The sequence below is a fragment of the Mesoplodon mirus genome (assembly GCF_964341445.2).
Source record: "Mesoplodon mirus genome assembly, chromosome: 2".
Classification (NCBI taxonomy): Eukaryota; Metazoa; Chordata; class Mammalia; order Artiodactyla; family Ziphiidae; genus Mesoplodon; species Mesoplodon mirus.
In genome coordinates this window covers 168,567,301-168,587,827 of record NC_138977.1, presented here as the reverse complement: position 1 = coordinate 168,587,827, position 20,527 = coordinate 168,567,301, and the positions used below count along the sequence as shown (strand labels likewise).

Genomic DNA, 20,527 nt, shown 5'->3' with positions numbered 1-20,527 from the left:
GCATCTGAGACTAAGTTTAGGTGAAAATCTGTGTACTGAACCATTAGGTGGGCTACAGTCACCTCTGTCACACCCCCAGCAATGCTTTCTCTGCTCAGCTCCAGAAAACAAGCAGCTAGAACCGAGATCCCCAGAGGAACTCACCATCCAATAGATGCCCCCCTGCTGCACCACCCCAAGTACAGATGGAGCTTCTGATTATCCTCCAGTGCCCACTCTTAAGTATGAAGAGACAGCAGAAGATTACTAAACTTTCGAGGAAGTCTCTAATGGGAGAGTGGGAATCCAAGATTATCAAGAGGAAAAGAATGAACTCAGAGGAAATGGCTAATGCAGGCAACAGAAAAAAAAATTCAATGAGGATTGATATCCTCAGAGTTAAGAGATTAGATTTGCATCCATGAAACAAGGACAACATGTTATTTGCAAAGGAGGGGGCAATTAGAGCAAGAAAGAGTTCTTTTAAAATAAAAAACAGGATAGCAGAAAACTTAAAAATCAGTAAATGAGTTGAAATATAGAAAATGAAGAAACCTTCCAGACAGCAAAGTAGAAAGACAAAGGAATGGATGATGGGAGAGAAGGAACCAGAAGTGCAGAAACACAATCCAGGAGGCTGATATCTAGCAAATAGGAGTTCTAGAAAGAGATCATGGAGGGGAGGAGATTTTCAAAGAAATAACAGAATGAAATTCCTATAAGGAAATGAAAAAGACCCGACCCAGGCTTGTCTTGAAACTTCAGAACACCGAGGAAACAGAAGAAATTCTGAAAGCTCCCAAAGAGGAAAATTGATACCAGACTCAAAGTACTTGAATCCAAATGTCATCAGACATCTCAACAGCAACAGGGAAGCAAGAAGATCATGAAGCAATTTTGAGAAATTCAATGAAAACCATTAGCAAGAGTGAAAATTGAATAAAAATATATCAGACAAATGAAATATTAGGAAATTTACCTTCTGTTATCAGTTTATGCCTCTCAGCTCTTGATGCCTGCTTGCGATAATGATCTGGATTCTTTAAGCATTTCTCCTCCTTTACAGAGCGCACAGTGTCAAGCTTTGTCAGCAGAAGGCGCTGGAGGCACCTTGCAGGAAGAAGGAGGCTTCTCTTCCTGGTTCTGGCAGTTGCATTTTTGCTCTGTTTCTGACTTCTGTTGCACAGTTGAACAGAGCCCTGGGTGTGTGAGGACATCGGTGATACTCCCCCAGTGACTTCACGGTGATCTCGTAGCCCTGGTCCAGGCCCAGTGACTACCATCCTGTGGTCTCCCGATGTGGACACCACAGACTCCATCCTCACACCTGCACACCCTGACTCTGGGCTCCTGCCTGTTGGCTGCTGTTGCCTGCACCCCAGAAGTTTGTTTCTTGCAACCCTCCCAAGGCAAACACTGTTCCCTCTGGCCCTCATGCCTGCATTGGTGCCCCCGTCCCCTCTGGGTACCTGCCCATCTGTGGCTCACCAGCGCTGTGGAGGGTTACTCCTGCTTGACTCTGGCCTGGGCAACCTGGTGACCTCCATCAGTGAGCTGCCACCACACCTTCTCCAACAAGGTCTGGATCCCAGGCTGGGGAAGGGCTCCCCCTTCCAAGCTTTCCCTTTCTTGAATGCTCTCCCTCAGCCTCAGGATACCCTTCAGAGATCTCTTTGCATCTTTATAGTTACTCTCCTATCAGAGCTTAATAGTTCTTTAGATTCAGTTTCCCTTGTTTAAATTACTGTGTGGTTTCTGTCTCCTGTTGGACCTATACATCTTCCATACACTTTTCCTTAGGAAGTTCCTTGAAGAATATCCCACCAAAACAAGGGAGCAAATCAAGAAAGAGGAAATAAAAGGGATCCAGGCCACAGAGAATCCAACACAGGAGAAGGAAGGTTTTAGGAGCCCAGCTATGCCACTGGCTGAGGGAACAACTCAGTCTAGACTGGAGCATGATGACTGAGGGCTCTAGAAGAGATGCCTCTGAGGAAAAATAGACCTGATGGTTTCTCTGACCGATTTGGCCATGTGAAAGATTGTCGTGAAAGTATTTTACAAAGCTTTTAGAGGTTGTAGGAAGACTTAGCCAAATCTCCAAAGAAAACTAAGCAAATTAAAAATGCAGTAGTTATTAACGCAAGGAAAAACAAAACTTTGTATAAGGTAGATTTTAATAATTATAGTTCATTTAGCTCAGCAGTAAATGGTATTTACTCACAAGAAGGATAAATGCTGAATATATTTTACTGTATTTAAAAAAGCAAGATAACTGTATCTAAGGAATGGAAGGGGAAGAATGTATGAGACCAAAATCCTTATCCATCATAATGGGAAGACAATTCATAATTTCTAAAATAATCAAGATAGAGCAGAAGGAAGGTACTATCTTGTTAATGGTGGTAAATATCAGAAGAAAGACCTAAAAGAGTTGCCAGTGGCTGCCTCCAGTGGGCAGGATGCAGAAGGAGGAAGAAAGAGGGCTAGGAGGTGCTGTTTTTCCTTTTTTGAAAATATTATTTGGCTGTTTATACTATGTGCATGTATTGCCCCAATAAAATTATAAAATAGGCTTTTTTAAAAAAGAAAAGAAAAAAGAAATGAGATCATGCAATGTGGACTGCTTGGCACTTAGTAGGTGTTCAAAATTTGTGAGTTCTGGGACTTCCCTGGAGGTGCAGTGGTTAAGAATCCGCCTGCCAATGCAGGGGACACGGGTTCAAGCCCTGGTCCAAGAAGTTCCTACATGCTGCGGAGCAACTAAGCCCATCCGCCACAACTACTGAGCCTGTGGTCTAGAGCCCGCGAGCCACAACTACTGAGCCCGTGAGCCACAACTACTGAAGCCCGCGTGCCTAGAGCCCGTGCTCCTCAACAAGAGAAGCCTCCGCAATGAGAAGTCCGCGCACGGCAATGAAGAGTAACCCCCACTCGCCGCAACTAGAGAAAGCCCACACACAGCAACGGAGACCCAATGCAGCGAAAAATAAATAAATAAATTTATAAAATTTGTGAATTCCTTTTCTTCCTTTATTCTCTTAAATCTTTTTCCAGGTTGGCTTGCAATCTATAAGGGCTCAAGCTGCCGAGATTCCCAGGTTATTCGCTGCTGGGTCACGCCGGCCTTTGGGTTGGCCTGAGCTTTACCCCTCCAGGCTTTAGGCCTCAATCCCCTGCAGGAGGCAGAGGAAGCACAGAGGGCTGGCCCACCTGCAAGGGAGGTGTCCCAGGGCCTCCGACTAATTGGAGGAAGGAGGATCTGGTGGTGGGAGAGGGGGAGGGTGCTCTGCCCACTGGGGGGACCCTGCGGTTCTAAGCCCCAGTCCCTGGTCACCCTGGAACCAGATTCACGGGGTCTTTATTGCTGGCTCCAGTCTGCATGGGATGGTTCCAGAATGAGACAAAAGAGACAGGTTGCAGTTCTCGTTGGAGATGGCAGACATCTGGTCATTCCTAACACAAGATAGTGATTAAGAGTGGGATGCCTGGGTTCAAATCCTGGGTCTGCCACTTAAGAGGAAAGGGAGCTTAGGCTTCCTTGTGCCTCAGGTTCCTCATTCATAAAATGATGGCTAATAGTATGTACCATACAGGACCACTGAGAGCGTCAAAAGAGATAATCCACATAGTGCTTAGAACAGTACATGACTGAATAAGAGCTTGTCTTATTCTGTTCAGGCTGCTCTAGCAGAATAACATAGGCTGAGTGGCTTATAAACAACAGAAATTTATTTCCCACAGTTCTGGAGGCTGGAAGTCCAAGTCTCAGATCAGACAGATTTGGGGTGTGTTGAGAGCCTGCTTCCTGGCTCATAGATGGCCATCTTCTCACTATAACCTTACATGGCAGAAGAGGAAGGGAGCTCTCTCTGAGCTCTCTTGTATAAGGGCACTAATCCCATTCATGAGGGCTCCACCGTCACGACCTAAGCACCTCCCAGAGGCTCCACCTCCTAATTCCATCACATTGGGGAATAGGTTTCAACATATGAATTTTGGGGGTGGGGGGACACAAACATTCAGTCCATAGAAGAGCTCAATTTTAAGAAGATCCACTCTTCTTACTCATTGATTCTGCAGGTATTTATTGAGCATTTACTTTGAGCTACCATCGTGCTGAGCTCAGGAAATACGAAGATGATTAACACAGTCTGCCTTTATGGAGCTCACCTCTAAGGGGAAAGGCAGCCACTCAAACAGGTTGCTGTAATTCAGTAAATTGGAGCCATGAGATGGCCGCGCATGGTATTTTGGGAGCACAGGGGACGGAGACTTTATATAGGATGGAACATGGAGAGTTGGGGGTGAAGTCAGGCCGCTTAGGAGGCCCCAAACCAGCCACAACAAGAGCAAGGCAAACAAGAGGCTAGAGCAATTTGCCAGGGATGAGTGTCTGACTTGATATAAAATCTGGCGGCTAAACCCTGCATGGTCTTCACTGCCAAGGGCTTCTGAGCCAGAAGGCAGGCAGGGCTGACCTGAAGATGCCGGGTCAGAGTGAGAGAGTTTGTCTCCATCGTTTATAAACCTTTGCTTCAATCTCTCCATTCACATTCCCCGAGGGATAAAAAGGTCACCAGTTGGAGTTCTCTGAGCCTTGCAGCAAGTGCAAGAGGAGGAGAGTATCAGAGAGTTTGAAAAGTGCGAGACTTTTCTGTCTTATTAAATAAACTCACCAGGGGATGACTGAGTTTCCCACGAGAGGAATAAGACCGTTTTTCCCCATTTGCTGGGGAGCAGCAAAGCAAAGACGCTGTGGTCTTCAGGTACCTGCCTTGTCTGCTCACCCCTAATGGGAGCCTCATGCATTTGCTGCAGTCCTATTTCTCATTGTTCCCAGGGGCTGCATGAGGGAGCGGGTAGGGCTTGGGCCCTGGACACCGCCGCCCATGGGTCACACTCCTGCCCCCGCCATTACCTGTCTTCAGTCATGGCACTTCACCTTTCTGAGCTTCTTTCCTCCTAATCCTGCATCTTTTCTGTGTGACCTTGGGAAAGCTAATTCATCCCTCCCAGCCTCAGTTTCCTCACCTGAAAAGTGGTATGTGATACTGGAACTCTCTGTTGCAAAAAAAAAGAGAAACTTATTAGTTTCTTACTGCTGCTGTAGCAAAATTACCACAAACTTGGTGGCTGAACACAGCACAAATTTATTATCTGACCGTTCTGGAAGCCAGAAGTCAGAAATCCTAAAATCAAGGTGTTGGCAGGGCTGTGTCCCTTCTAAGGGCCCTATAGGGGAGAACGTGTTTTCTTGCTTTTCCTATAGCCAGTGTGTCTGTCTGTCTCTTTCCTGCTCTCTTCCTCCTAACACCAAATTCCCAACGATTGGCCCAGCTTGGAACAGGTGTCCACTCTGGTCCAGTCAGCTGTGAACAGGGGTTAGGTTCACACAGCACAAAATGGCTGCTATGGCCAGGCCATCGCTGTCATTCCAGATGGGCAGGGGAGCATTCGCTGTAGCCTGATAAGCCCTCCATCAGGGAGTGGTGAGTGCTCAGGGCGGGGGCCCCAGCACAAAGGAGGATCTAGGCAAAAGGGACAGGTCTCTCCTCTGTGCCCACTTCCATGCCTCCTTCCTCCCACTTTTGCCCACAGGCCACAGAGGAGCACTTGAAGAAGGAATCCAGCCACAGCCTCCAGATCCAGCACCAGGCGCACCGGCTAGAGCTACAGGCCTTGGAGGAGAAGGCCCAGCAAGAGCTCCAGGGAGAGCTGGAGAGGATGCAGGCTCAGCAGGCGCTGTTGCTAGGTATGCAGCCAGCTGTGCACCCAGCAGGGTTCACACGCAGAAACCAGGGGCAGCAGGGGGCCCAGGGGTAAGGGCCAGGGTGACTCTCCTGGCTCTGACGCCAACAAGATGTGAGATGTGGGACAGGTTGCCCTCAGCCTCATTTTCCTTTTCTGTAAAGTGGAGTTACACTTGTCCTTCCATCATAGAAGCATTGTATGGATTTGATGAGATATTAAATATAAAATACTTAGCATATAGCATGAGCCCAGTGAGTGCAGATAATATTATCATCATTACTGAACATAAGCCAGATCTCTTAGCCTTCGTGAGAGTTTCATGAGATAACCTCAAACGCTCATTTCTGAAGATTTCTGCAAATCTGGGGACTTAGGCCCCCAGGCTCCTGGCTGTTCCCTGTCCCCGCGTTATCCCCAGCATGAAACTGACCTCCTCTTCAGTTTCCACAGCAAAAACCTGTCACACAAAGCATTCTGGAAGTTTCCAGAGGCAGTAAAGATCTCCAAAGCTAAATTGCTTGGGCTTGAAGTCTGACTCCAGTGCTCACTAGCTGTGTGACCTTAGGCGAGTTGCTTAACTGCTCTGTGACGCAGTTGCTCATCTGTAAAATGGGAATAATAATAGTATCCACCTCAATGGGCTGTTATTAGAATTATGTGAGTATATACATGGGAAGAATAGAGCCTGGTACATGATAAATGCTACGTAAATGTTCACTGTCATTATTGTTGAATATTCCAACTTTGCATGGCTGACTCTAAGGGCCTCTCTCCATTTTTGTAGATCATCTCTCTCCCTCATTTTCTCTTGTACTCTCATCTTCTTTTTCACTCTTCAGAGCAAGACCAATGCCCTCCTTATTTCATGCCTAGCATTCAAGACCATATTGACCTTTTAAAATATTTCTTCAATCCCAGACAGGGCTCTCCTTAAGAGAATTCTGGGAAGAGCATTTTCTTTACCTCCATACGTGAATAAGTTCTACCTGCTGCTTGATTGAGTTTTCATTATACAGTATGTCCTGTTCACTGCATGTCAGCATGTCAGCTCTGCACATTTCCGGAAGAAGGAGAGAGAGAGGGAGAGTCCCACAGATTTCCTAGTTAGCAGCTACCCTGGAATGAGGCGACCGCGTGGGAAATGCTAAAGTTAGCAGCATCTAAAAGAGACGCATTATACAAGATAAAACCTGGGTTGTACCACCTGTCTCAGAAACAAGACTCCCCAGATTGAGATCAGGCTGGACACTCCTGGTGATTTCAACACCCCACAGCAGCCATCCCTGCTGCCCCTTCCCTGGCCCCTCTGAGCCCACAGCAGCCTGGTCCTTACCTGGATGAAAGATTCAGGAGGGACCCTGGGGACAGACGGGGATGCTCAGCACAAGTCCCAGGAAGAAGGGGCTTTGTGGACTCTGTAATGATGATAGCAAATTGTAGGCTTTGTGGGTGGCCTTGGGTGGGTGGGAGCACGGACCACCACAGGTGATATTAGAAATTCCTGGTTACTCCTATTCCAACATCTGGAGAGACACACCTGACCTGCATTATAAGTCAGTGTGTGAGGGGCAAAGGGTTTGAGTGTCCACCAGATTACCTGACATACTGGGGTGGGGACCCAGACATGCTGGATGAATAGGTGGATGGGCAGGTGGTAGGGTGGATGGGTGGATAGATGGATGGATGAGTGGATGGATGGATGGATGGATGGTGGGATAGTATGAGAGAAGAGGGGCAGGTAATGAATGATCTGTCTGTAGTTCCTGCTTTGCTAAAGGGTTTTATTGCACATGTTTTTGTGATAAAGGATTTCAGAAATTGGGTTGTGTTTAAACTATAGAAATCACTATAATAAAATCCTAGAGGAGAAGGAAGATGATCAAGTAAAGTTTTCAACATAATAGCATCAGAATACATTAAACTTCTATATGTGTTTAAATACTGTCCTTTTCAGAGAACCTTAGTAAGCTTATGGGAAATCTTTTACAACTGATACGCTTTCACAATATCATTAATTTTCACTCTAAACATCATTTATTTGTTTTACAAATATATGTTGAGCACTTGCTTTGTACTACGGCCTGTACTGGGTATCTTATGGCCTCTAGGATTATTGGAACAATGTTTCAAAAGTAATTTGCAATAACTAAAATATGGTCTCAGGAGTCCATAATAGAAAATAAAGTATCAAGTTTACTAGCACTTGAAAATCATCTCTTTAAAAATTAATAGCTTGGACTTCCATGGTGGCGCAGTGGTTAAGAAACCACCTGCCAGTGCAGGGGACACGGGTTTGAGCCCTGGTCCGGGAAGATCCCACATGCTGCGGAGCAACTAAGCCCATGCGCCACAGCTACTGAGCCTGTGCTCTAGGGCCCGTGAGCCACAACTACTGCAGCCCGCGCGCCTAGAGCCCATGCTCTGCAATGAGAAGCCACCGCAATGAGAAGCCCGCACGTGGCAACAAAGGGTAGCCCCCACTCGCCGCAACTAGAGAAAGCCCGCGCACAGCAACGAAGACCCAACACAGCCAATAAGTAAATAAATAAGTAAATTTATTAATAGCTCACTGAATAGTGTCTACTCCATCAGAAAATTTTCTTTTTGAAATGATTGTTTTCTTTGCCTTTTGATCATGCTGGTAAGCGTTACACTATCAGAAATCACCTACCATCCTCAGAGGAGAAATTCGAGTTTCTGGCTGCACTGGTCCCTGAGTTAAGGAGGGTGTGTACATTTCTCCTGAATGATTCTGGTTTTAATCGTGATCCTGTTGGGATGATATGCCATCTCCCGCCTTCACAATCCAGCTGGGACCTTACATCCATGAGAAGTAGGACCTGTGAATGTTTTGTCTCCTTAAGTATTGGCACAAATGTCAACATTTCCGATTTGAGACCCACACCCCCAGAAGAGGCCACTGGGTCATTTGCTAATTCCCCGTTCTTCTTAGTTTTCTGACTTGGTGCTGTGGCCAGGTGTTGCCTCGGGGTTCAGCTCTGGACCCAGGCGGTCCCACCCTAACCCACCACCCGTCCTAACTAACCAGCAATGGCGAAGCAGGTGGCCCCAAGGGAAGAAGAACCGTGGGAAGTGTTGAATCCCGACTCTACCGCTTATTAGCAGGGTGGCTCTGGGCTACTTGCTCAGCTTCTCTGAGGCTCTGTTCTCTCGTAAAATGGGAGGGATAATAGTGGATAGGATGGTGGTAGGGCTTAACTGGTTTTCAAGGGTTTCACACACTTAGTGCTGTATACATGGTATTGTGGTTACTGTTCTCTTGAAATACGTCAGTAAGTTTGGGGAACTCGAACCAGTGCCTGCAGCAGCTCCCCACTCCAGCCCACCCCAGAGACTGTGGTCCCTGCAGAAGAAGAGACTTTGGCCTCACCGTGCTCCTGACCTTCCACTGCTCTTCCTTTTGCAGAGGCCCTGAGGCAGGAGCTGGCGGAGCAGCGGGCTGCCTGCTCTGAGCACCAGAAGGACTTGGAAGCGCTGCAGGCTGAGCTGAGGGCCCCGGGCAGTGTGGGCAGGCCACAGGCCATCAGCCAGTGTCCAGGGGACAGCGAGGACCGTGCCGGCACTGCAGAGGTCAGCACCCCTGCCCTGCCCATGCCACACCCTTCTTGGAGCAGTGTCAGGGAGAGGCTCTGGGTGCTCGGTCACCCCCTGTCTGAAGGGGGGAAGAACCTCTCTCTCCACAGGCCTGGGGGACACTTGATGAGCCTGCAGGCTCCCATCTTTGGAAAGGAAAAACAAGCTTTAAGTGCAGCGTGTTATTTTAAATGCACATGCAGTGGGATCTCAGGGTGCTGGTGCCAGACCGGGTCCGTCCTGTAGACCTGCAGAGAGTTTCTCAGAACACCTCCCCAGGCAGACTCCCTGTCTAGACCTCCCTGTTCCTGTGAGGACAGGTGAGCTTGTCACCAGAGGTCAGTGCTGACTCTCCTTGAACTTTCTGGTCAGACTCGGCCCATCATCCCCCTCCTTGCCCTCCATAATTCCTACCTTGCTGGGTAGCACAGGGACCTCCTAACAACCCAGGCATCTCTCCCCAGCCCACCACATACAGCTTCAGGTATTCATCTAAAGTGCATCTGTGTAAAGCCTTCAGTGGCTCCCTACTGCTGTGAGAATAAGCTCCCAGTGGTCAGTCTGGCATTGAAAAGCCTTTACCCACTGGCTGCATATCCCTCTCTGCTCTAAATGCAGGCTCTGCATCCTGCCTCACTGCCTTTGCATGTGCCCTGGCCCCTGCCTGGGACCCCTTCCTCCCTCTTCAGTGCCCAGTCAATCCCTCCGTGCTTGACCCTCCGGGCCTCCCCTCCACACCCGTGACCTCTCTACCCTCTGAGCTCCTGGAGCACTTCCTGTTGGTATAGCTCAGCTGGCACCCGCCTCTACTGCCTGTCCTGTTGGAGAACCATCACTTCATGGATGCCCTTGTTTCCTCGCCTGGACTAGGCATCCTTTGAGAACAAGCCATGTCTGCTTCATCTCATCCCCCAGCCCCACCCCCAGTGCTCGGCACACGGCTCTGCACACAGTAGAGTCTCCACCAGGGTGTGCAGACGGCCACGATTGGTTGGTGTCCCAGCCCTGCTGAAGATCGCAGGAACATGGGGATGGTTCATTCCAGATGTTGCTGGTACTGAGAACCTGAAGACAATTTCTGTGTTTAATGAGAATTATTAACAAATGATGTATCACGATGAGTTCAGCTCAGTTGGTAAAGTCTAGCAGAGGGAAAACAGAATATGATCCATTAAATGTTCTAGGCTGGTTGGGGCCACCTGGACCTGTGGAAGGAGCTAGGGGAAGTGTGGGATGGTGACAGCTGGTGGCTGGAGGGCCCAATATTGGGCCCTCTGCAATGAATGACAGGCTTGCCTGAGGGCTACGGAGAGAGACCCGGGCTGGGTAGATGAGACAGTACCTGGTCATCCACACCCAATCCTCACCTACACCTCACTGGAGGGAAACCCTGAACCCTCCGGGAGGAACAGCAAGGCCCTGGGTGATGTCCCACACAGAGAAGAAGTATATCCACAAGAAGGAGTAGCCCCAGGCAGCAGGAGTGAAAGGGGGGTGCAACGTCAGGATGCATTCCCAGCGTGGCCACCACTGCAGGTAAGTGATGTTGCATCCACTGGGATCTTCTGAGGAGCCCCATGAAATAATTCTCAAATCTGTCGCAGCCAAGTACAGAGGGGGATGCACTTATCCAGCAGCTTCTCCCTCCCACTAGTCAAGGGTGGCCCCACAGGACTTTAACCAGGCTCTTCAGGTCATGCAGGTGTGAGTGCCGGGTGGTACCCATGGGCATCCCACACTATGAAAACTCCAGGGGTGGAAGCAAGAGGTACAGGGCCTGGGCCGCACATGCTCCCTGTGCAATGCTGTTCAGTCTTTGGAAGGAACAGATGCACAAACCTTCAGGCCCGTTTGCATGGACTTGAAAACTGCTACATTCACTAATCGGGGATTAACCCTGACCCCATTTAATGGTGGATATCAGTCTTTGTATTTCTGTCTGAACCATTGATATTCAAGCATCATTTCGCAGCAAGCATTCATTTGGCACCTGCTGAATCCCAGCCACTGTGCTAGGTGCTATAGGATTGGGAAGATGAAGAAGAGATGGCTCCTTCCCGGAACAGCTGCTGGTCTGGTGGAGGAAACCAGGATTTCAACAAATCAGTGCACTTCCTTATAACCTCTACACGGAGAGGATCTAGCTCTCAGAGAAGAGAAAGCTTGTCGCCTCTCCCCTGAGGGGTCGAGAAGGCATCACCAAGGCAGGAATGGTTGGGTGTGGAAGGCACCCTAGGTAAAGGAGCGGGCAAGGGCAAGTGGGGCAGTGGATTACACCTGTGGTGGCCTTAGAGTCACCTGGGAGGCTTTTTCAAGAGAGACAGGGCTGGGATGTACCCAGACCCACTGTATCAGAATCCTGTGAGGTGATGTGACATTGTTATCGTTCAGCAAATATTCACTCTCCCCTTCCCCTGCCCTGTGTGGTTTCGCCCCAAATTCCCATGTTGAAGCCCTAACCGCCAATAGGATGGAATTTGGGAATGAGATCTTTGGGGGGTAATTAGTGAATTAGTGTCCTAACAAGAAGAGACTCAGAGACATCCTACCCCCCTTCCCCCCCACCGCCACTCCACACGTGCAGTGTTGGGCTTGTTTTCATTTAAGCCACATTCTTGGCTCACCAGCATTATTAAACTTTTTGAGGGCCACGTTTGGCCAACTCTCAAAGCAGGAAACTTAAGAGACTAGACGTGAGCTCCTGAATCAGGAGCCCGATTTGGGTTCCAGGCTGGGTCTTTGCCGCGGCACATCTCTGGCCCTTGTCTGCCATTGCGCCTCCTGCAAACGGCTCTTCTGGCTGCTTTCTCCCTAGGAGGGGGCCGGTCCGGGCCAGGCGGGCTCCCCGACGGGCAAGGGCGCCGCCGAGCAGGAGCCGAGCGAGGGATGCAGCCTCTGGGAGGAGAACTCGCAGCTCAAGGAAACAGTGCGGCGGCTGCAGGCCGAGGTGGAACAGCACCGGCAGGAGGCGCTGCAGCTCCGCGACCAGCGCAGGTAGGTCTGCGGGTCGGGGCTTCTCTCCTCTGCCCCTTGGTGAGCCTCTGGGATCTAAGATTGGGTTGCACCCTCAGCATCTTCCCAAAGAAAGGACTCCCTAGTACACCAGCACTTCACTGATGTTACTCCTTTGACCCATGGAAAGGATCAGTGGTCTAGGAATTCTAGATCTCAAAACTGCCTAGGATTAGCCCTGAAATGGGGGGAGGGGTACCCTATTTCCCTACAGATCAGGGAATTTATGGAATCAAACTTAACGATGCCAAAAGTATCCTCAAAACTAGCCTTAGGGAGTCAGTGCTGTGGAATAGTTAAGACAGTTCTGTGTGCTCTTTTTTTCTTTTTTTCAAATTTTAATCTAATGCTTAATGCATTACACTTTATTGATGAAGATACTACATTCACATAATTCATAAAACCAGAGCTAGAAGGGCCTTAGAAAATAATCACAGTTGCATGATATGCTGACAAATAATTTACATATCGTTTCTGTACAGTATTCTGTTCACACCATGTATAATCTTGACATTACCACTTATAATTATAGATACATTAATGTTGACCTTACAGTTTTAATACTTAAAAATCATTGTTCCTGTTCATCACTGATGAATGGATAAACAAAAGTGGTAGACATCCATACAATGGAATAGTATTCAGTTATAAAAAGAAATCAAGTTCTGATACATGCTACAACATGGATGAACCTTGAAAACATGATGCTAAGTGAAAGAAACCACATATAACAAAAGGCCACATATTTCATGATTCCATTTTTATGAAATGTCCAAAACAGGCAAATCCATAGAGACAGAAAATATATTAGTTGTTGCCAGAGGCTGCAGGAAGGAGAGAGTTGGGGGTGACTGCTGACAGATGCAGGGTCTCTTCTGAGGGTGATGGAGATGTTCTGGAATTACTGTTGATGGTCACAACACAGGGATATACTAAGAACCAGTTTTAAATGGCATATTTTATGAGAATTTCATCTCAATTTTTTTAACTACAAAAACAGTCAGTGTTCCAATAAAGAGAATCACGGTATCAGCATGATCATAATTAGAATAAAAAAGGCATATCATGAAAATGTCACAATTACTGGGCAAGGGAAATTCTGATGACACATTTAAGGGCACATTAAAGGATAAAACTGCTATTGCTGTTAAAACATGTGAAGGAGATCCTTCCCAGAAACTGAAATTAAAATTTTTACAAGAAGCCAAAATCCTCAAGCAATATAATCATCCCAGTACTGTCAAATTTATCAAAGTTCGCACACAAATACAGCCTATCTACATGATTAAGGAACTGGTTCCAGGAGGCGATTTCCTCTCCTTTCTGAGAAAGAAGGATGAACTAAAACAATTAGTGAAATTTTCATTAGATGCTGCTTCTGGATGCAAATCTCGAGTAAACATTGTATACACAGGAATCTTGCCGCAAGAAACTGCCTGGAGGTGAAAATAATGTTCTGAAAATCAGTGACTTTGGAATGTCTCATCAAGAGGATGGTGGTGTGGGACTTCCCTGGTGGCACAGTGGTTAAGAATCCGCCTGCCAATGCAGGGGACACAGGTTTGAGCCCTGGTCTGGGAAGATCCCACATGCCGCGGAGCAACTAAGCCCGTGCACCACAACTACTGAGCCTGCGCTCTAGAGCCCGTGAGCCACAACTACTGAGCCCGTGTGCCACAACTACTGAAGCCCGCAGGCCTAGAGCCTGAGTTCTGCAACAAGAGAAGCCACCGCAATGAGAAGCCCACACACCACAACGGAAAGTAGCCCCTGCTCACGCAATTAGAGAAAGCCTGCGTGCAGCAAATGAAGACCAAATGCAGCCAAAAATAAATAAATAAATAAATAAATTTATTTAAAAAAAAAGAGGATGGTGGTGTGTATTCATCTTCTGATTTAAAGCAGATTCCCATTAAATGGACAGCACCAGAAGCTCTCAATTATAGGAGATACCATTCTGAGAGTGATGCATGGAGCTTTGGCATCCTCCTCTAGGAGACCTTCAGCTTAGGGGTCTGTCCATACCCTTGATTGAAAGTCTTCATTATCTGTGCTTGTCCGAGGACTGTTTCTTCTCTTCCTTTCCTCCTGAACTGTCCCATTTCTCTTTCTTTTCTATCTTTCCTTTATCATGCCTGGACTCCTTTTTGCCACCAGAGGAGATTTTATCCATTTTTTCAGATTTAAATGAGTCACCGCCTTTTTCTTTGCCTGACGATTTTGACTTATTTTTTTCCTTGTCTTTCTCATTTGGATAAGGAGACTCACACGGACTCTCACTTTTGTGTTTTGAAACCCCCATTGTTCCATGTTCCTCTCTCCGCCTCTTGGTTAATAAGTCCGGTGGCACTTCTCGGTCATTGTCTGAGTGATCCCTTTTCCGCTCTTTCCTGTCCTTTTCATCTTTTTTTTCTCTTTCTCTGGATCTTTCCCTCGACTTGTCCAAATCTTTCTTGTCCATTTCTCTCTCCTCACTCTTGGACAGTGGTGGAGGAGTATGACTAATGTAGAGCTTTGCTGAAGATTCCTTGAGTTCGATGAGACTGTCCTGTAGAAAATGAATGGAGATGACAGGTGAGCTGGCATAGTTCTCAGAACCCAGAGGAACTTTGGGAAGTACTGTTGAGCAATGTGATGGAGAAGGGTAGGTATCAATTTTGTGACGTTTTAGTTCCCTTTCAACCTCTGCAGTATCTGATCGGGGAACAGGTGACTTCAAGGACCCAGAAACTGGTGTTTTTTCTCCTCCTTTAACATTTTCCTTTAATTTCATTTCCTTTGTTATATCTCTTTCTCTGGATGGCTCCTTCTCTCTTTCCTTTTCTTGAGTCGACTTTGATTCTGCATTGGGGACAGTGGTCTTGAATTTCTCATCTTTAGCTTTTCCTTCCTTCTTGAATTTTTCTTTCTCTTTGTCAGACTTAGGTGTTCTTTCCTTCGTCTCTCTTGCTTTTTCATCTTTACTTGGCCGTTCTTCCTTCGGTTTTTCTTTACCATCTTTACCAAGTACTCGGGCCTCTGGAGTTGTAGCTGGAGTCTTTTCTTTTTTCTCTTGTTCTTTCTCTTTCCCTTTTTCTTTGCCATTTTCTTTAACAGCTTTGCTGTTAGAGCCACTATTTCCATTACTTGAATTCCCTTTTGGTGTGGCATTAGAAGCTTTATTAACTGCTTTCACACCACACTGAGATCTCTCCCTTGATTTATCAGTCTCATCGTTACTGCTTTCATCCGATTTAGGTGCACTTCCTGTTGATGATGAAGAAAGCCCACTACAAGGCCCATTTTGTATACTGGCAATTGCATTCCTCGGAGGGGGATCTTTGTGATGAAACTCATTTTCAGGTATCATGTATGACTTTCTACTTTTCAACTGCCCAGAGTAGCCCATAGCCAATGCATATAGATCTGGCCTCTTCTCTTTCTCCTCTTGGCAGATTTTATGCACTCTTCTTTCCAAAGCCTGACCCAGATTCAAAACTTTTGGGTACCAAGGAAGTATTTTTGTTAGCACAATCAAGATATTCCTGATGTGAGTACATTCGCCTGTTTCAAGGCAATGTACCGATGCCTTGGTTAGTTTGTAATGCCATTTATGTACAACGTGTCGAAAATTTTCATAGTCTAATTGATCAGCTTTATTTCCACCATCAAAACCAGTTGCCCTTAATATAGTAAGAAATCCTGGATAATTTCCACATTCCTTTTCATATGTGGCTCTATCACTTTGCCACCTGGTCACAGTCTCTAACATGCAGCAAAGGAATCTTCCATATCGACTAGCTTCATTTTCAGTACAGCTTGCAACTGTGTAAATTATATCAGAGAAAACTCGATCAGAGCAAAGAAGTGTGGAAAACTTTGGAGTTTTCTGTTGATGTACCAATTCAACAAAACGAGCACAGTAAACAGCATCAATTGCTGAAAAAATACATCGAGGAAATATACACAGCTGTAGAAATTTTGTGATGGTCTCATTTTTGGTAGATTTTGCTAAAAGCCAATTGTCCTTTTCCAGTTTCAGTCTCTGTAGCACTCGCTGTACATGTTCCATCTGCTTCTTTTCTTCTTCAAGAAGCTTGTCCTGAAGGGCAGTACATTGCTCCTTCTCTTTTTTCTTTTTGTTTGGAGGCATTTCCTGATTGTCATCAATTGCTTTCATCTGGACTTTAAGTTTATTGACTTCCCGTTCATAGCTGGTATGTGGAACTGCAAGGTCATACATTGTCAGTGACCAGAATGTGGCATAGAATTGAGGGCTGATGTCATCCCAGACTTTGGAAACATGTAAGGAAACCACTGCTTCATGGACAGGAGCCATCACCATTTCACATGAGGTAATGTACTTGTGAACTTTATGTTGCTGTTTATTTCCCTTCTCTGATTTTTTAAGTTCATCATACTTTGATGAAATATGGTGTGCATACATTGGCCTAGACAGGAAAAATGCTGCATCATGGGGTGTGTGAAATTCATTACACAGCACATCAATTGAAGGCACTCGCTTTATATAATCCTCTGTGCTTAGATTAGATGCTAAAAACCGACCAAACTGTACCAGGGTATCATGACACTGATCATAGAGCTTTCCCACAAGTTTCAAATGTTTCTCTCCACCTTCCTGAAAGATTACTCCATTCCTCTGCTGAGCCATAAGCAAACAGAGAGGAAGAGCAAGATCATGGTCTAATAGTGCATCCTTTAATCTCTGGGAGGATTTTTTAGTGTTTCTTATCTGGCCAAAGTAACCACCCTCAGCTTTTAGTTGCTCTCCACCAGTCATGGCCTCTAGTTGCTCCATTGTCATTTCTTCTATAATTTCTATGCCTGCCATTTTCTGTACCACTTCTTTCAATATAAGCAGGTCACAACTTTTGCCTGCCTTTAGCTGATTAGCCACATATTGAAGAAGACCAGCAAGATCAATTGGATATTTACAAAAAACTGCACCACAGAAACTAGCCAGACTCTGAAGCCAGCTTGAGATGGTTGTGTCGTCATGTTTCATTCTCTCCTTTTCTGGATTAGCTAAAGCTTCAATGATACAATAGGCCAAGACGTCATAATTCAGTGACGTGAGGTATTTCAGTGAATCTACTACAGGTGTTATTAGGTTATCATACTTCTGTATTTGTGACAAGATATAATCAAACAAAATGGTTGGATTGCTGTGGCTCAACTTCCCAATTTGTCTTCCAGAGGGCTTCACATTTTCCTTGGTTAGACGCTTCATGATATATTTGGCTCTGTCTATTGTTTGAGCTTTAACTTTTACTAGAAGTGGATGACTGTTGTAAGTTTCATTCTTCCACTGGCCATACAGACGATATCTATGCTGATATGGAAATGTTTTAAACATTCCCCACAGTTCCTCAGACATATAAGCATTGCAGCCCATCAAAGAAAGAGATGGAAGTAATACCTGGTCAGTAATGCTAAGCAAGCAGCTAAGGATAACGTCCGTCTTCTCTTTATCTTCTTGTTTGCTTCCATCAGACTGAAACTCCTTCATAAATGACTTGCCTATCCGCACCACTTTTGCAAATAAAATGGGATCGTGAGAAAGGTGAGGACCAAGGTAACAGAACATATTGAAGACGTCTCTCCTCAAATCTTCAAAGCTCTCTGCTTGTTTTGGTGCTCTCTTATTTTGCAAAGCATCAACAGGTGAGCCTTTAGCACCTTTAGGAACGCCAACTCTTCGGTAGAGAGGCTCAATAGTTATATGAATAAGCTTGCAAATAGCAAGGGCTATTAGTTTATGTGAAGCTGCATAGTATGGAGGCATCTGATCCATAATGTTCTGTGCATGCTGCCAATCACCAATCTTTAACAAGGTTTCCAACAAACCAAGTTTTTGGTTGTCAGGTGGCTTCTCCACTTTCTCCTCTTCTTTTTCCTTTTCTTTCTCTCCTTTGTCAATTTTATCAGGAGACAGTACAACCATTGTCAGTTTTCTAACAATCTGCTTAGCTTCTACAATTTCTCGTTTGTGTTCATCCATAATGCAATTATCAGCTGGAAGAAGATGTACATAAAGATCATCTAAATCAATAAGATTAAATTGTAGAAGTACTGCTGCAACTCTGTACAAAGATGAAGGAGTCTCTCCATTTGGTTCCTGGTAAAACTTGAATTTGAACCCAAGAATATGACACAGTGTTTGCGGTTCACACATACTCATGTAAGATTCTAATAAAGATATAAAGAAGTCATCGTGTTCTGGCCTGCATTCAAACACTTCTAAAATGACATCCAGAACTCTATTGGGATCCAGATTAAAGCATCCTATTAAAGATTTGATACTTTCTAAGATCAAATCACTAGTAATATTTCCAGATAAATCTTGCCCCAGTTCAGCAGTCATCTTGGCATAACCTTCATTTTCTTCTCTTAACAAATTAAATTTTTGCTGCTTATAAAAGAGTTTTGTCTTGATTTTAACTGACTTTTGATTGAATTGCTGTAATTGTTTGATAAGCCCTAATGATTCCAACGTTTCTGGATCCAAGCGTTCCTTTAGAACTGTGTCTGAAACGAAGTACAAACATGCTAATACCAGTTGTGTAAAACAGTCTCTCTTGCTTTTTTCTTCTAAACAATTTGTCTCAGTATCTAATATGCAGAATACGTCAGCAAGAAGGGAGGGCATATCCTCACAAAATTCACTAATGTCATTAAGAACATTAGATGCCTGTTCATGCTTTAGATTTCCTTTAATGACATGGTATGATAACTCATAAAGAGCTTGCTGGAAATCTCTATAAGTTGAACTATCATGGCTTTTATGTTCACTGAGGATCCGGCATAAATGCAAAAATTCACCTCTCCCTGATTTCTCCCAGTTCTTTATCCACTCTGCGGGAAGCACGACAGCTGCGTCCGCCATCTTCCCCTCACTAGTAGCAAAAACCCGGATGTGTAGCACGCGAGCGAGGGGTCAAAGGGGAGCACCGCCCACGGGAATGCCGGGAGCCGCCTCTGTGTGCTCGGAATTAGCTGCGTGGGGAGCGGAGGGGCGGCCGGGGCAGCGGGCGGCCGCGGGGACGCCCCCTCCCGGTCCAACGTGCTGCCGGGGAAGCAGCGCGGGGCCGGCGGCGCTTGGTCAACGTCGCGGGGCGCGCGGCAGCCTCCAGGGCGTCCGAGAGGAGCCGCCACGTGGGCGGCGGGGCGGCGTGGACCAGCATGAGTGAATTTCCCTGTAAAAAACGTGATGACTATTTGGAATGGCCTGAGTATTTCATGGCAGTGGCCTTCTTATCGGCACAGAGGAGCAAAGATCCAAATTCCCAGGTCGGAGCCTGCATCGTGAATGCAGAAAACAAGATTGTGGGCATTGGGTACTATGGAATGCCAAATGGATGCAGTGATGACCTCTTGCCTTGGAGGAGGACAGCGGAGAGTATACTGGATACCAAATACCCTTACGGTAGGGCATGTTGTGTGTTCCATTCTGCTTGTGTCATAGCCTCGGTGAATGCTTAAATAACGGTAGATGGTCAGAAAGCATCATCTTCCTTTTCAGTTGTTACCGACAGCTGGAAAGAAAAAAAATCCTATTGAAGTACCCCAATTTCCCTTAAGTGCCAAAGAGAGCCAAGAAGTGGAGGCGTGGTAGTGGTCACACAGCCTGGCCCTGGGGCCAGGGCTCTGTCGTGGGCCTCGCGTGTTTCACTGGTGGCTGGCTTCTCTGCAGAGTGCCACAGCCCCCGGGGGAGGTGGCTGTGAAATGGGCATGGTGGCCCTGCCATTTGTTTCTTGGCTACTTGGGAGCGGGGCCAGCTAACCAAGTACTGGCCACGGCTTTGCTCTGATGAGAAGCAGCATGCATTTCCATCTACTGAGGAAATCTGGCTCAAGCTCATCTCTGGGAAGCAGGACACAAGCTGTGAGCTGGACACCAGGAGAGGGATGATGCAGTCGCCTGTTCCTGTTCCCCCGGGCGCCGCAAGCCCAGAGTGGGCGCTGGCCAGACCGAGAGCCAGATGCGTGGAACGTGAGACCTTTGGCCTGGCCAACTCTGGTTTTCATCTTTAAATTAGGGGAGGATGCTTGTTATAATCTGTTGGCTATCTGAGCCCCAGGGGGACTCACTTCAGAGATTATCAGAGATCATCTGGGAGTGACCAGCCAAGCCTCACTTTTCCTTTAACTCCCTGGAGAATATGCAACTAATGCTGTAAAGAGGTGC

At 46.4% G+C, this 20,527-nt stretch overlaps 2 protein-coding genes across 5 annotated transcripts in view; one reads left to right on the top strand and one right to left on the bottom strand.

The window, feature by feature from the left end:
- The window catches only part of FAM184B (family with sequence similarity 184 member B), a 124,367-nt gene that overhangs the window by 90,259 nt on the left and 13,581 nt on the right, over nt 1-20,527 (top strand). For all 4 annotated transcript variants that reach the window (XM_082600785.1, XM_082600784.1, XM_082600782.1 and 1 more), the window contains 3 exons: nt 5,581-5,734; nt 9,161-9,324; nt 12,143-12,321. In XM_082600785.1, the coding sequence (XP_082456911.1) occupies nt 5,581-5,734; nt 9,161-9,324; nt 12,143-12,321 (497 nt within the window). The remainder of the gene's footprint in view (nt 1-5,580; nt 5,735-9,160; nt 9,325-12,142; nt 12,322-20,527) is intronic.
- Nucleotides 14,158-19,330, bottom strand: LOC309791727 (THO complex subunit 2-like). Its single transcript, XM_082600766.1, has one exon. It carries the CDS (start codon nt 19,223-19,225, stop codon nt 14,384-14,386), a length of 4,842 nt encoding a protein of 1,613 aa, XP_082456892.1. The 5' UTR covers nt 19,226-19,330; the 3' UTR covers nt 14,158-14,383.